General features: G+C 31.1%; 2 protein-coding genes across 3 annotated transcripts; one reads left to right on the forward strand and one right to left on the reverse strand.

Annotated features, from left to right (window-relative positions):
• Positions 1-12,046: 12,046 nt before the first annotated feature.
• Positions 12,047-14,147, reverse strand: LOC124534757 (protein prenyltransferase alpha subunit repeat-containing protein 1). Of its 2 annotated transcripts, none has more exons than XM_047110769.1 (3): positions 13,901-14,147; positions 13,425-13,819; positions 12,047-13,353 (listed from the first exon to the last, which is right to left on the reverse strand). In XM_047110769.1, the coding sequence occupies exons 1-3, from the start codon at positions 13,975-13,977 to the stop codon at positions 12,488-12,490; spliced, it is 1,338 nt and encodes a 445-aa protein (XP_046966725.1). In that variant the 5' UTR covers positions 13,978-14,147; the 3' UTR covers positions 12,047-12,487. The 2 variants fall into 2 exon arrangements, with proteins under 2 accessions (XP_046966725.1, XP_046966724.1); XM_047110768.1 differs by having other exon boundaries at positions 12,047-13,356.
• A 2,021-nt stretch (positions 14,148-16,168) lies between these two features.
• On the forward strand, positions 16,169-16,899 carry LOC124534800 (protein kish-A). Its single transcript, XM_047110820.1, has 3 exons — positions 16,169-16,434; positions 16,512-16,621; positions 16,695-16,899. The coding sequence occupies exons 1-3, from the start codon at positions 16,432-16,434 to the stop codon at positions 16,798-16,800; spliced, it is 219 nt and encodes a 72-aa protein (XP_046966776.1). The 5' UTR covers positions 16,169-16,431; the 3' UTR covers positions 16,801-16,899.
• Positions 16,900-17,077: the final 178 nt, after the last annotated feature.

The raw sequence follows: 17,077 nt of genomic DNA on the forward strand, positions 1-17,077 counted from the left end.
TAATGATGTATTTCGTTTTGATTTCTCTTAGTAGTAAGTTACAATGCAAGTACTCATGCAAGAGCCTTTCTACCTTAAATGTATTTTACAAAGATTAACTACAATCTGAAAGATAGCATTAGTCTGTGACATTGTATTTTTTTTAAGTTGTATAAACACAGATTACCGATTATATATATAATGTAATCTGATTACAGTTTATATATAGTTTAATCTGTTTATAATAAAGTAAGGGGATAGAGTGTACTATTTGTTCCTTTAGTCATATTCCGATGATACGGTAATCTGATACGACCGGAAATAGAGGGGGTGCGAACCCCGACTTCATGCAGTCTGATGACATAAACTCTGATGAAATGTTGACCCTAACTAATATACTTATGACGACAATTTGTCACAAATGATACAACGGTCTACTAAACACAAGGCATTGTTGTACGAAAATAGAAAATAATTACACGAACACAAAAAAAATATTGGTCTAACTAGATAAATCGATAAAACAATCTTACCAGCCGTATACTATTATTATTATATTATTAAGTATTACGGATTAATTTACCGAGAAAAGCTAAGCTGACCTAATTTTATAATTACGTCTTATTTTGTTGTACAGTATTCGTTACATTAATAATTAAGGAAAAGCTAAAAATATTCTGTAATACCCAAAAAAAATTATTTAGTAACTTAATTAAACATAAGCCATTCGTAACATTTATTAAAGTATATAAGTAACTGATGGCAAATGTCCCACAGGTGGGCAAAGGTCTTGTATAACGAGATTATTTTAACACGTCATTAGTCGTTACATATACAGAATATGTATTTGGTATTATTTGACGAAAATACAATGTGGCTGTAAAATATTATCGATAAATATTCAGTTACTTTCTGAAGCAGTATTAAAACGCTTTCTGCAACTAGCTTTGAGCTCTGAAATTTCTCCTTGTCGGATTTCTTCATTGCTTGTATGCAATGGCCAGTTGCATACAAGCCTTTGAGAATAAATCTTAAATTCAACGTTGAATATTAGGGAAAAATCTTCTCTTCAACTTTGATAGTTGTCGAATCCAAATATAAAAAAAAAAGATATTAAATATCAATGTTCTGTGGTATCCTAGTTATAAATTGTATGTTGCCCTTTAGAAATATTATTTCCATAATTAATGTACAATTTTGTTTCTCTCAACAAAATAAAATGATATTCGAGCAAAACTTTCTTTAAATAGATAAGAATTATTCGTCCAAATGCTTATTACAAATTAAGCAGAGACATTTCGTAAAGGTTACATCGTAGGTTGATGGTTGTTTCACAATGAACGGAATCACCTCAAGTGCTACGCTTTTACGACGCGTCGTGTTATAAAATGTCGCATCTTGACACACTTCGTCTTTTGACGCTTGTAGATTTAAAAAAAAAGTTTAGTTAAAAGTTAGAGTAAGATTTTTGTTTGTAAAAATCAGCCGTAGTTTTTTTAATTGGGGTATCAAGCTAATACTTACAAAATCATATATGCAAAAGTGTTTTTTCGTAACATTTTCACATCTTAACCACTCAACCGATCATTATAAAATTTTTCATACACGCTGACAGGAGTAGAGAAAGGTCATATGCCACGTACTACGTACGGGGGCGAAGACAAACAGACATTGTTTTATTTGAGGAAAACCTAATAGATATATTAATTTAGTATTTTTAACCGACTTCAAAAAAAGGAGGAGGTTCTCAATTCGTCGGGGCCTTTTTTTTTTTTTTTTTTTTATTTTTTATGTATGTTACCGAATTACTCGAAGATGGCTGGGCCGATTTTGACAATTCTTTTTTTGTTTGAAAGGGCATGTTTTACAGGTGGTCCCATTGTCAGGAGATCAGGATCTGATGATGGGATCCTAGAGAAATCGAGGGAACTCCTCAAATTTTATAGGCACACCTATAGTGATTTTGGTTTTATTCAAAGTGCCTTGGTCATATGCTCACGAAAAGTGACATTTGATGAAGTGGAACTGATGATGAAGACCACAACTGGTAATCAGAACCTATTAGTAAGTAACTATTTTACGGGTTTAGTTCTATTTCTTTAAGATAGTCGTCAAGCAATTGATGTTAGTTAACATGCCTATGATGAAGTCTAGCTGATGGTGGATTACCAGGAGAATTCCTCAATGATTAACGGCATTGCATCGGGAAAAATGGTATTGTCTAATTGGCGATGAGCAGTTAACATTACGCTATTGTAACTTAGGTAACGCTTAATGTGAGTTGCAGTCCACATCGTATTGAAACGGCGTTGAGTTATGTTTAGAGTCGAAAGCCGAAATGTACTGAGTATATTAAAGTGAATGACAAACACTACCAATTGTAATTATAAATAACAAAACAACACTGAAAAGCATTAAATAAATTTTTATAAATAAAAAAAAAACCGCCTTCAAAAATGAACTAAAAAGAAAAAAATAATCAGTTACATCCATATCCAATTCACGATTTTTTAATCACCTTTTGAAGTCGGTGCCAACAAAGTAAATAAATTCCTATATTGAAATCATTTAATTTGTATCGATAGTAGGGTTTGTCTAATGGTGTCATCTATACAATAAATAGATTTAGTTTTTGTATGTATGTATTATGTACCTATATTAGCAAGGTTGGCACCGACTTTGAGAGGTGATTAAAAAATCGTTAATTGGATATGGATGTAACTGATTATTTTTTTCTTTTTAGTTCATTTTTGAAGGCGGTTTTTTTTTTATTTATAAAAATTTATTAATTACGAGGTATTTTTCTTGAAATAAAATCATCCTTATTTATTACAGATACATTACCAATTACTATGCTGCTGGTCTTATATTTACAAAAAATGTACAAAACATATTAAAATTTTCCAAAAAAAGCAATTAATTTTGCAACTCCACTCTCATCCAACCCTCACTTGACCTTATTTTGAGCATGATGTATTTTAGTAGCCCCGTTGAAATGATACAGTTGAATAAATATTTAGAAATTACATTTATGTACATACTTAATTATATCAATATTTAAATGAAATACATTTTAAAATACGTTAAATTTAATTTAAATGAGTATCGCGTAAAGTCAATTATAGTAATCGAATATATGTTTGGTTTTCATTGCGTAATCTTTATTTATTAATAAAAATAAAAACTAATTGAGGTATATTTGTATTGAGTTTTGTCAGGGTAATCACAAGCGCGAGGGATGTAATGTTTTTCATTACCGATCCCACGCTGATCCCGGCGCGATACAAAAAGCGCAGTATCAGGTGTGGTTTCAACTTCAAACAACATTAACGCTAAGGTTGCTTGTTCCTGATTCGAAATTCAAAATTGCGTAATAAACATATTATACTGTATATCTTCATGTAAAATTCTCAACACGAATTATAAATATATCTTTCAATACAACCGAAATAAAAGACAGTAGTACTGTTTTAAAATATCTGACTTATTTCTGATAACAAACACGCCATGATACATCGTTTGTATATTTTGATTCTATATTCCAAGCTCTTGATATATTTTTGTTATTTTAGTAATTATTGTTGTTTGTTGTATCTGCATGCTCATAATAATCATTATTTATTACCATTGCATCCGATACTCGAAAAATTTTATAAGTGCAACTGAGTTAAAAATACACACATTTTTTATTCCAGAAATGATCGACATTTATTTAACATTTTATGTCGGAGTTTTTTTTTCGTTAAGCCGGAACTACGCTTATTCAGATCCAAAACTGCGCCAACTGACACACGTAGGTGCACTAAAAGTTTTTAAAACTGTACAAACACATACATATACATAATATCAATGCTGAATGGCTTTATCTTTAGGATAATATTCAATATCTCGGTTCATTCTAAAATTTGGAATCTTTTCTGTCACGTAAGACATTTCTTTCTCTATCTTTGGGAGTAACGCGTGCACTGTAAGATACTGAGCTATTACGTGAATTCATATTGCTGCTCCGCCAGTTATTTCCTTTTAAAGAATGCTAGTTAGTTAGTCGATGGATCCAGTTGAAACAACTGAATTTCTTGGCCTTACTCTTGATGCCAAGTTACAGTGGCTCCCCCACATAAACGGATTGGCGGGTAGACTGAGTTCTGCGGCATTTGCGGTCAAAAAAATTAGATTACTTACTGATGTTGATACGGCTCGACTAGTATATTTTAGTTACTTTCATAGTATAATGTCCTACGGTATTATGCTTTGGGGTAACGCAGCCGCTATCCAAACTATATTTGTGCTGCAGAAGAGGGCTATTCGCGCAATCTATAACCTAGGAGCCAAGGAATCATTAAGGCATAGATTTAAAGAAATTAAGATATTGACTGTTGCTTCTCAATACATATTTTGTAATGTTTTGTATGTACGGAAAAATATTAATGTTTTTATGAGAAAATGTGATTCTCATAACATTGGTACAAGGAACAAACACAATCTTGTTACTCCTGTTACTCGACTGCATAGAGTCAGTAACTCTTTTGTGGGGCAATGTATACGCTTCTACAACAGGATCCCAGAAAGCGTTCAAAATGCTTCTGTTGCCAAATTTTAAAAAATTGTTAAGGAACGCTTGTGTGCAAAAGGTTACTATACAATTAGCGAGTTTATGTTTGATAGCACACCTTGGGAATGAAACGATCGCCTCCTGGCTATTTCTAATCATATACTACTATGTACCTTATAAATTTGACAAAAAAAAAATAACAGAAAAAAAAGACCCGCTGAGTTTCTTTCGCCGGTTCTTCTCAGGTCAGGGTGTTCCTTTTTCCGAACCGGTGGTAGTGTTTATTTGACAATCAATAAGTAAGTGTAATGCTTTTATATTGAATAAAGGAATTTGAGTTTGAGTTTGAGTTTGAGTTTGAGTTATAGACAATGCCGCCTATTTACACTTGACAAAACATATTAAAATTATTAGTATGACTTACCAGCCACGTGCAAATAATGACCTGGTTTTGTGATGGGTTGCAAAAATAGCCAAAAAATATTTTACTTTAACTAACGTTGCTTTAACAAAGCTCAATTTTTTTCTACAAATAAAATAATAACTTTGTAAACGCAACTGAAGACTATGACATAACACGTACCATTTATCAACCATTTAGACATAACAGCAATATAATTTGATTAGATTAGTAATTCTACAAACAATATTACTATAGGAAGTAGTTCAATATAAACTTTGTGTTGAACATTTATTATATCGCATATAGATTCAATATTATTTCACAATCTTGGACGGCTTAAGGCATGAGCGACGTAAACCACCATTACTTTACGGTCCGAAAAGGGTCCCCGAACATTATATGACTTTCGCCGACATTACCGTTCTTTAACTCGTGTAATATTAAACAAGGTACATTTTATAAGTCTCTAAACCTGTATTGAAAATATCTATATCTATCGCCGACTTTTCATTCAACACTACAAAAGATTCATTAAAAAGCAAGGTATATGTTTTCACATGTAAGTCCTGGAGATACTTTTAATTTATAAATTTAATTCTTGTCTTAAAAAAACATGAATACATAAGTTTACTTAATTTCAAGTCAACTAAGTTATAAGATAATAATTAGTGTGATTAGTTTGTATCCGTTGATTTCCAGACTTTTAATAAACGATTTGTTTTCAAAATAAGACTTATCAACTTAATAGCTTCTGAAACGTATACAATAATGATTTGTCATACGTTTTTATTCAATATTAGGGAATCTCTATGTATGTAGTAAAATGGTGATGACAGAATTGCGAGACAAGATGTCATTGTATAAAAAACACAAGTTTATTTTTTCATTCAATCAATGTACAGGTGAAAGTGGACATTACAATTGGAATAATGATTTTAAATATATTAAAAAGAACGCGAGCTAAGAAGGAAAAGAAAAGAAAAATATTATTCAATCGTAATATAAGATTAATTATTCCTGATTTATTATTCCTACGATATTATCAATTTGATTCAATTCAAAATCAATCAATTTAATCCAAATTTTTTAAAAGCAAATGAAATACTCGAAATATCCAACCCAAGTGTAAACTTGTGAACTACAATTTACACCAAATAATAGTTTTTCCCCTCAAAATATGTACATGTTTAAATATTTGTATGAATATAAATGTTCACTTAGTAGTAGTAGATCGACGAGGTATAAATATAGAAACTCATTTGTATTTGAAATAAATCTTACTCATGCATTTAAAGCCCTCAGATATGAAAGAAAGCTCCTTATTCTCCCTGGAGAAATCTAACGCTTTCACAGACTTCAAAGGGAAATAATAAAAGGAAAAAGTAACTCAGACATTGATTGTGACAATTGAAATGACAAGTGATAACTACTGATTTGATTGAAAAAAGAGACGATCCGATTTTTGTGTTATTATATAAAACTGTCTGTCCGTCCCGACTTCGTTTGGCCAAAATTCAGAAAAACAACTCCCAATTCTCGATACAAAAGTTCAAATTTCCAAAAAGTTATAAAAAAAATCTAATACCTAAATTTCAACTTTCTTGAATAAGTTTTGGCCGTTCGTCGGTCATTAGATATAAACAATTTCATAACTTAGGACAAATTAAGCCTTATAAGCTTTGCTTAGCAGATAATTAAATAAACACGGATTTCTCTTTCTGATATCATTGATTTGACATTCAAAAGAAGATGACATAACATTGTTTTACTACTTACTCCTACCAGGAAAGTATCAAACTATTTGTTATTTGAACTCCAATCAAAAGCTATCATTATGTAGTTCCAAACTTAAAATTAAAAGATAAAATTGAAGTTAGGAACTTAATACAATGTGTAAAGTACTCGTATATCGATAGAACTATAATATTAAATAATTTATCACGTTTGTATGGCAAGGGGCCAAACATGGTTAATGTTCAACTTGTGTGAAGCAGACTTAGTTCCAGCATTTAAGATCTCTACAAAAAAAAACAGGACATAGCGTTATCTATGCGACATGTGACTCCAATCATTAGATAATATTACGACTTTTAATAACCATCAAATATACATCACTCAATTCTTAATAAAACAGGATTTCTTAAAAAAAATCAATACATTTCATATTTATTTATTTATTTCTATTTTACTGTCTTAAATGCTTTTTATCGAAAACGAATTTCTGAAATAATAAAAACGCTTCACGAATTGCTCTCAAGACCTGCGTCACTAACACGTGCCCCAATTGCGACGCGTTTGCTCTGAAAATGTAATTTAAAAATACTTATATAATTTGTACACTATTAACGACTGACGTTACTTAACTTTCCCTAAGTATTTAGTAAAAAAATATATAAGTTATTTTGTAATTAAAAATGTATACAATGGTACCCATAATTAATACATACCATTAAGTAACTAAACTAACCAATACTAAACTTGCTTTAACTATAAGCAATATACATTGTGTGCTTACATTAAGAAAATTACGCTTTTTTCATAGCGGGAAAATTAATTCATTGGAAAATATAATAGAAAATATATATTTACCTCATTTTTCAAATAAAATCTATATATAAATAATGTGAACTCGTTAAATTAATAGAGACTTAATAGTTTAATTTTATAATAACAGGCCTATTTATTAGCGTAATATTATTTTATAATTAATTGCCGTTCAAAATGTAAGCTTCAATTAATCAGAAATGGAAGCCAGACGTTGCTGTTCGTAAATGCACCGAATAACGTAGCAATTTTCAAACCCACAATTTAGAGAACGTCAACCGAAATTGTGCCTAATGGGTTTATTTTAAGTTAGCTTTTACAATGAATGCGTTGCACTGCGGATTTTCGGAGAATACCTAACAAGTTAGACGAATAAATAGGAATTATATTCCGTTTTCGTATAGGTCGTTCAACTCCGCTGCATTTGTTATTAGATACGTGATAGATTGATACAAATAGCAAACTAAAATTTCAACGAACCCCGGAATAGATATTAAGCAATGGTTCTGCAGGAAGTCGTGGCGTATTTGGAACAATTTAATCTTACAATTTGATATATTTCCATTCTTAGTTCAATTTTAATTTTTGAATTAAATTTATATTCCATAAATTCAATTTTCAAAAAACATATTTTTTTATTTTTATATAATATGAAATACAGATAAATGCTTTATAATAAATCATCAATAAATTCATAAAGATGATTTGTGAAAATATGATATTCGGCCTCATTTCTCATCACCTTCAAATAGGGGAAACCATTAAGCGAATGTAGAGCCTCGAGCAACCTATTTATATAAGCGTTGCTCGCTGAAAGGATGAAAGGACACGGAATGAAATGCCTTGTTTAAAAGGTGTCGGTCGATATGAAAAGCTGTGATGTGATAAATCTTCATTAGTCACTGTATTGTTTAAAAATAAACGCGTGTGCTGACCTTACCCCTGTAACTAATAAAGAGAGTGTAGGTACTGCCAATCATCAACAAAATTTTAATTAGTGTTTTCACGAAATAAATGAGATAAGAATTAATTAAAAGTAATTAAATATGTGACAATATTGCTATTATTTCATTTTCCCATTCATAATAATAATTGCAGATTTATCATTTAGGAAATATGTATTTTTGCGACGATATCATACAGTAAAGGGTTTCTCTGAGTAGGTACATGCGACCTAACTACCGAATATAATTTCTTGAGACGATAACAAAGAGCGGGCATGAAGATTTACAGAAAGTGGCGCGAAAACATCTTTACACACCTGTGACGCTGAGCAAGGACATGATGGGACGAGTGTCCGTCTGGCCTGGCTGGCCCGTCGACCCGAGGCGGTCGGCGGGGCCGGCGCCTCACCGGCCGCCGCGGGGCGCCATATCTCGCACACGCGCGCCCGGCTCTACGCGGCCCGGCGACCGACTGACGCCCGGCGCCTCGCCGCCGAGCCATCAACCTACAAACCGCAGGACATGCCTCCGCCGGCCGGCGCCCCTGCAGACGGCACGATTACCACTCATCACAAGCCTGGCACGAGCGCGCACATGGAAAACTCACTGATATGTTCCCACTGATACAGTTACACTCGCGACCGCGCCACCACGGTTCCGGAGGCAACGAAAGCTCGTCGTGTTAGCCCGAGTAGTAATAAGGCTTCGAAAGCGCATCCACACATTTTTACGTTCACGTTCACTACGCAGGCGCACTAGAAACGTCTTCTGACATCACCGGCACCCGGATTATTTTCGCCCGGCGAGGTAAATACCCTCACATCGATCGGACCCGGTTAAACTGGATGCAATTATTGCACTGGCCTAGTCTCCTTACTGTTACATTTTTAGATACGATGTCGGAATATACGTATAATAAGTTAAATTTTTAAAATGACTATTTATGTCCCAAAACTAATAATGTTAATAAACAAGGAACTCTTCGTAGCATGGCTCGTAGCAAAACGTTAATTGACTTACAAAGCTGCTCTCATACTACAAGTACATTAATTAAAATGAAATTAATATGATTTCTATATCTAAAATTAAAATCATATTTCCTATGATATCGATATAAGTTTCTGAAACAAGTTTATTCCGCTTTGAACTGTATTTTTACTTCGAAACTTACGCGTAATAATTAATGTTAATTGTACTAATATTATACATATGTTATAACCAAGTTTAATTAATCCTAACATACTAATTACTTATTATAAAAATATGAAATACGAAAAATTAAAAAAAAAATCTTTCACGTCTCCCCCTGCTTGACACGTAGACGCATGATGTGCAATTTTGAAGTCTCCTTATGACAAGATGCTTGCTTAATGTCTGTAGAACGTTAAAATAAAAATCTGTCATTTCAAATAAATACTTTATACTTGTTATTTCGAGATTCGAGGTTTATCTAATGAAAATAAATAATATCATTAATACTTTTTCTCTTACAACTTTTGTCTTAATAATTCAAAAGTCTTAAAAATATAATTAATGTAATTTAACATTATTTTTTTATTTTTTGAAGAACATTCATTTTTTTTGCGTCTGTGGAATATGTTCAAAACATAAGTAATTTCATATTATACTTAGTTAAGTTTATTTATTTTTTTCATTTCCAATCGTTCCTAAGTACTTACTATTTATCATAAAAATATTTAAGAACTCGTTTTCTTTCTAATAATAATCTAAAGCTTTCTTCCTTTATGTAGCGGGAACCCTTTTCTACTTTCATGCATAATGAGAAACCTATCTAACTTAGTAAGCCTGATTAAAATCTACTACTTGAGACATCCTTTCATTATGCACCAGGTGTGCTGACATTATGTACGTTACAGCATGTACATATTGTTTTAATTGAACAAGTCTAAGCAATTATTCATCATTTTAGATTATCAATAACATCAGCGCCTCGTTACACAAATAAAACCTTTGTCAATGAGTTGTTGTACCTGCCAACACAGTTACGTAATTCGCACGTGGTGTCAGCGTCACTCGGCCCTACCGACTTTCCACGAAATCACTCGAACTCAAATAAGAATATCGATCGAAAACCCGCGAACGCGCGACACTGTTGTGACGTCACAAACGACTAAACTCCTACGATGCTATGTGCATCGGACCATTATTGTAATAACGATCCTTTGCTACAGTGTTAGAGTTCAAAGTTGTACCATGAAGAGTTAAACCTTAATCGGTTGTAAGGATGTAGTAGGTGCTGCCAACGATACTCCCAATGTACGAGCCTCCTGACCCATATTGAACGTACTCGACTGTCCTAAAACTGCGTAATGCGTATGCAGTCTTATGATTTAAAAAAAACTGTATAATATTCGAACAAACATTATTTATGTATCCATACCACTGCATCTAATATAAACGATAAATTCGATATAACTTATATGTCGTACTATAAAACTTTGAATTTTAAATCATATATATCCAATATGTTATATATACATTATAAACCTTAAATAATTATGTATAACGTTGTCTTCAAAGATAAGCAATAAAATATTTATATCTATACTACCAAAATCACATTAACAAGTTCCAAAGCTATATATTATGTTGGTATGTTTAAAATAGAAACTGCTGGATGGAATTTAATAAATAATTTTGTCCAGGAAAACTTTAAATAGGTTCCAGCAAAATAGACCACGAGAACAAAGAACATTATTTGTAACTAATAGAATAGGTTTAGAATTTTATATTCTCGGCTCTTAATTGTTCAGTATTCTTAAATTAACACCACGTCTCTCACGTGATATTAAATTACAAAGTTTGGATAAAGCAAGCTCAAGATCACAAAGGAAAATTAAACTATTCTATCAAACTTTTATGAAATAAAAGCATAAAATCATGAAAATAATCTAAAATGCGCCACAAATATTTGTAGCCTATATATATTGTATAAGTATCAATCACAAATGCTAACAAAACTTTAGTTTCATAATGTCTCAATGTCGCAACGCACGAATAAAATAAAACGATCAATTCAAAGTTCAATAGATTTATTGATATAAGCCTCAGAATAAAAAATATGTACCTAGTACATTTTTTTGTCTAGCAAAATATTCTTCTATTCCCTATGTAATTGCTAGTTTAATCAAGACATGAGACACGAGGGTGTATTGTAAAATTGAGTCTTAGTTTTTGTAATTAAGTTCGTATAATACATGAATAAATAAACCCGTTCTAATTTGTATCGTAAAAAATCCTGAAATCCAACCGCAGCCTAATCCTCTAAAATCTATCTAATAAAAAACCAAGCCACTGGAACACAAAAAAATTATAAATTTGGTCCAGCCATTTATTAGTATAGAAATATATACATAAAAAGATATACTAATAAAACTCGGCAAACGTCGTCCTGCCACTTGAAATATTGAAATTTGCATGGCAATCGGCTATATATGCAGCGCCATCTAGCTGTGAGTTACTACAATATGTTCAAGTTAAAACTTATCCATGAAAAATAACTTCCGTGCAAATGGGAAGAAACTACAGAGGAATATTTTTGGACATAATGGTTTAATCAACCATTATTAAAATGAAATAGATTATATAAATAAAACAAAGATATAGATTTTCTGGAAATGTCTATTATTTTAAATAAAATACACCCAATGAAACATAATAACATACACAACTCTATATTACAGCAATAAAATTTAATATACATTACTGTGTAATTAAACAACACACAATTATCATATCTAGCAGAATTCTAACTCATTTTATAATGCAATATATATTGCCATCTATCATTCATTGCTTAAAAGTTTGTCTTTTCTATACACTTAAAATTAAAAAACTAAAATGTGACTCTTTATATATTAAAACTCATATATTAAGTATATTTTTCTTACATGACTACTATATAATCTTTTCATAATAGAAAATTGGAAAAGTGGTAAATATTTTTTTTGTAATATTGAACTATTAAATATGTCAAAATGATAGCTACTGTTGTATGAAATTACGTAAAATATGTATTAGTATAAAACTCTCACAAAATGCATTTTACATGACATTGTTAAAACCTTCGACAAACTTCAAATACTTCTCATGCCTATCTGCATTCGGATCTCCATCTTTACTTCTTTCTTCAATGATTCGCTTTTCATGTGAGAGAATAACACTGAATAATACACTTGAGTAAATATGGTTGGTGTCATATCTTCCAATTTTAGCTTGCTTCTGTCTCATATCATCAAAGTTGCAAATTTTGCAATTCTTCTTTACAAGCGCACCATTATGTCTGACAAGACCAAAATGTTCGTACAATATTGCAATAATTTCATGCAAAATGAATCTTCTGTGATACCACAAAGTCTCGTGATATTTATAAAAACATATCAACTCATTATTCAATACCAATGCATGAAATAAAATTTCAATTTTCTTGCACATCTGCACGTAATTCACATTACAGTTACATATTTTATTAGAATAAGAAAGGAGGAGTTTCATTAAGTTCTCCTCAGAGTATCCAAGTAAATTTTCCTCTGAAGCCTGAATTGTTACATCCTTTGGAAAGTTTGATGCCAAAACTCTAACTAGATTTTTTCTAAAATTAATGTTTAATGTTTTTTCAAGACTTTTCCAAGAGTCATTACAAAGGTTATATAGATTTTTAATACAATATTGATGATAGTGAAAGCAACTGAAGTCTGAAACATGTTTTGATGTCCATTTTTCTGAAGAATTATATTCTTTAATGTAAAGGGCATTAGGATCATAATATGTTGGGATTGTTTTAACTTTATTTAACAACCATATACGATGATTCCAACTGTGATAATTATTTGGACTCTTGTCTGAAGCTAAATCACAAATAATTAATTCATCATTAATTAAATGTTCGATGCTGTTTCGTTCATAGTTCTCTTCTGAAACAAAAACAATTTATAAATAGACTAATTAAAATAGATTTATTCATCATAGTAAAGGTACATACCCTGAAAAATGGATTCCAGAAGCCATCTCCGATACGCAAATGCTTCATTACATTTAGGTTTTCTTGACAGAACGAGTCTTATGAAATGCAATTCAACAGTCTTATCTAACAAGAACCCAAGCACCAAGTCACGTCTTTTGTTCCATAATGAATTTATTTCTGGATTAAGTAAAATTGTCACATTCAGCAATCTGATCAAGCGATCAGAATCTATGTTTGAGATCTTCTTAGACTTGCGTTTGAACTTAGGACTAAACTTATCCATAAGTTCTGAATAACAATACATATACACATGCTTAACACACCAAGATTCTAAGCCTAGGCAATTTTCCAAATGTAGGACAGGAGACTTATTTTGAAAATTAATATCCATAGGAACCACATCAAAGGCATACCTGAAAATATAGCATTATTAAAAGTAATTCCATTTCAAGAAATAAACAAAGAAATTGAAATTTTGCCAATTGTTTACTTACAAATCAGCTATTTTGGACAAAACATTATGTACGTCTTTTATTATTTTCTCCACTAAAGCAAATTTATCTTCTTCCATTGTGTAGCTTGTCTTTTAGGAACTACTACTATAATAATTTAACCCTTAATTATTTTTTACGATTAGATGCTGAAAAAGTTATCCTAACCCATTTTTGACTCGATTTTCGTATGTGTGACGTATATATGTTTATTATTTTTTAACACATTCCATAAACATTTATAGACTCGGACGAATCTTGTGCGAACTTCGCACTGCGAAAATAGGGACATAGACATTAATTCATTATTTAACAAAAGAAAACAATAATTTGAGTGCAAGATGCAAGTGAAACAGTATTGACATTGCTGACTTCTAAGCTCACTTCATTTTAGCGAGATATTAACTTTTCACTCTCCAAATAATAAATATATATGTAACAAAAATATATCTTTCAAAATCAGTTACTAATGCACAATATAGCTTTTAGCAAATTGCACACAATACATAAATTTATGATTTGTTTATCCTATTCCTTCGATTAGAAAAGGCTATATCTAATTTTATTCTATATACATAAATACAATAAAAGTATATAACATGTTTTTTTTTATTACATATATAAGCTCACAGGATGTAATGAATAGATTGGTTCTGAAAGAATTATTAATAATTCCTGAGTAGTATTTTATATGTGTTTTATTAGTGATTGAAAAATGATTACTAAATTAAATGCTAGTACATTTTAACAAGAAATAGTTGCTACCAAGAAACACTTTGGATTTACAAGGGGTTGCTCAACAACTCACGCTGGTGTTGAGCTCATAAAAAATATTTACAAGGCCTGGGAGGAGTCACAGGATGCCTTAGGGATTTTTTGTGATTTATCTAAGTTGCACACAATCAAAGGCCTTAGGCCTTGGTCAGGAAGCTACGACATTATGGAGTCAGGGACACTGCACTCAGTCTTCTGATTTAGTATCTAAGCAATCGGATAAAGAGGGTAAAGGGTTGATGTAAATGGAATGTGATCTCCCGAGTCCCACGTTACTGTTGGGGTCCCTCAAGGACCAATTCTTGGTCCATTTCTCTTCCTTGTTTATATAAATGACCTACCACATTTCTTAGGTGATAAACTCGAGATAATTTTGTTTGCTGACGATACTTCTTTAATTTTTAAAATAAAAAGACGTCTTTTAATGTATGACGATGTGAACAATGCTCTCTCGGAAATAGTACATTGGTTTAGTGTCAATAATTTAATGTTAAATAGTAAAAAGACAAAATGTATTAAATTAATTACTCCCAATGTAAAATGTGGCAAAACGAATGTACTTCATACGGGGAAGCATTAGATGTATTAGAATCAACAGAGTTCCTTGGTATGAAAATAGACTCTAAGCTCCAATGAGGCCCCCATATAAGTGAATTGGCAAATATCTGTATATTATATATTATATAATATAAAACTCTGCAGCCTATGCGGTAAAAAAGATTAGACTTTTGACTGATGTGGATACGGCTCGCCTTGTGTATTTTAGCTATATCCACAATATTATGTCGTATGGCATCCTACTCCCAGAGTAGGATGCCATATGACATAATGCAACTGACATTAATACTATTTTTGTACTGCAGAAGACGTTCAACAATATTCAATTATAAAATTCAAAATAATCGATAAAGAGCCTTTGTGTGCTAAAGGATATTACAGCTCTAATGACTTTCTAGTTGACTTCACACCTTGGGAATGACTGATCGCCTTCAGGCTGTTTCAAATAACAAGAATATGTTTATTACTGTATATTGTAAATTGACATTATATAAAAAAAAGGTTCCACTGAGTTTCTTTCGTCGGTTCTTCTCAGGTCTGAGGTATTATATTCCGAACCGGTGGTAGATTTTCGACAATCAATAAGAAAGTGTAAACACTTCTTTTTTGAATAAAGGTTTTTGAATTGACTTTGACTTTGACTATCTCGTCTAAATAGCATTGTTTTATGATGTTTCACCTTTAACTCGTAATATTTCAGCTTGCCATTATCATTACGAAAAAATCTTTGTGTGCTGTGGGTTATATTGATTATGTTTTGTAAGCTAAAAATTTGTATTCTATTGCATGCTAAAGAAAGTGTATTATTAATTTAGTAATAAAGAAACATGTATGTTCTTTTATGACTTTCCATACATTTCTGTAAAACTAAAACTCAAAGACAATAGAAACACTAAATCACGATCACGATTGACTAAATACATTCATTCACTACGTTCATACGTTGTACAAACTACGATGTCAAAATGATGTCAATGTCAATAAAGGTGTCAAAACTCAAAAGTCGTCAAGAAATATTCATAATTGTGAACTGTTTATTTCAGTAAATATTTGAAGCTGAAACCATTACTCTAGTTTTAAAATTTCTGAATGACCCACTTAACCAAGAATTGATTTCAATTTCTATGTACTTTACTATATTAATTGTTGTTAATAAGCAAATTAAAATCTTTTGATACTACCAATATTTACATTAAGTAAGCATGGTAAGTAAAAGTTTGGTGTACAGTTTAAAATGTATACGATACTTGAAGATAGACACTAACTTAACTTTCTGTTACAGAGTGCAATATTCAACTTTCAAAGTTTACTATCCGTAATATTACTCTTAATATGCACCTGTGCATACTTAAGATCATTCTTCCCTAGTATCATAGACCGGAATAAAACTGGGTAAGTTTCTGTTTATGTGATTAATATATTTTTTTTTCATTAATAAAAATTAAATTGTATTTTATTGTTTCAGGCTTTTTGGTACCTTCTGGAAATGTGCACGAATCGGTGAACGAAAATCTCCATATGTGGCCACCTGTTGTGTGATAATGGCTTTCACAATACTCTTTCTGACATGAGGGATTATATATTAAATATATATTAAGACTATATAATATACCAAGTCAAACAGGATCATTTAATATTCTATGATGAATGAATAAAATACTTTGTATTTATGTATTTCTTTTATTATATGAATCATTTCTAGCACAGATAAAAATTTAATGAAAAACAGTACATACTAGTATAATATAAAGAGATTATAAAACAGTCACAAAATCTAACAGTAATCAATGCTACAATTTAAAATCAACACTGCAATATTTTTTGAAATAAAAATAACTTGTGTATCAA

Source organism: Vanessa cardui, chromosome 13, assembly GCF_905220365.1.
Source record: "Vanessa cardui chromosome 13, ilVanCard2.1, whole genome shotgun sequence".
In the NCBI taxonomy this organism is placed as follows: domain Eukaryota; kingdom Metazoa; phylum Arthropoda; class Insecta; order Lepidoptera; family Nymphalidae; genus Vanessa; species Vanessa cardui.

Excerpts from the sequence above, each read along its gene's own strand:
- LOC124534757 (XM_047110768.1), bottom strand. The coding sequence starts at position 13,977 with ATGGAAGAAGATAAATTTGCTTTAGTGGAGAAAATAATAAAAGACGTA. Across the intron at positions 13,820-13,900 it reads TTGTCCAAAATAGCTGATTT|GTATGCCTTTGATGTGGTTC; the intron begins GTAAGTAAACAA and ends CTATATTTTCAG. Across the intron at positions 13,357-13,424 it reads TCTGGAATCCATTTTTCAGG|AAGAGAACTATGAACGAAAC; the intron begins GTATGTACCTTT and ends TTTTTGTTTCAG.
- LOC124534800 (XM_047110820.1), top strand. Across the intron at positions 16,622-16,694 it reads ATAGACCGGAATAAAACTGG|GCTTTTTGGTACCTTCTGGA; the intron begins GTAAGTTTCTGT and ends TTATTGTTTCAG.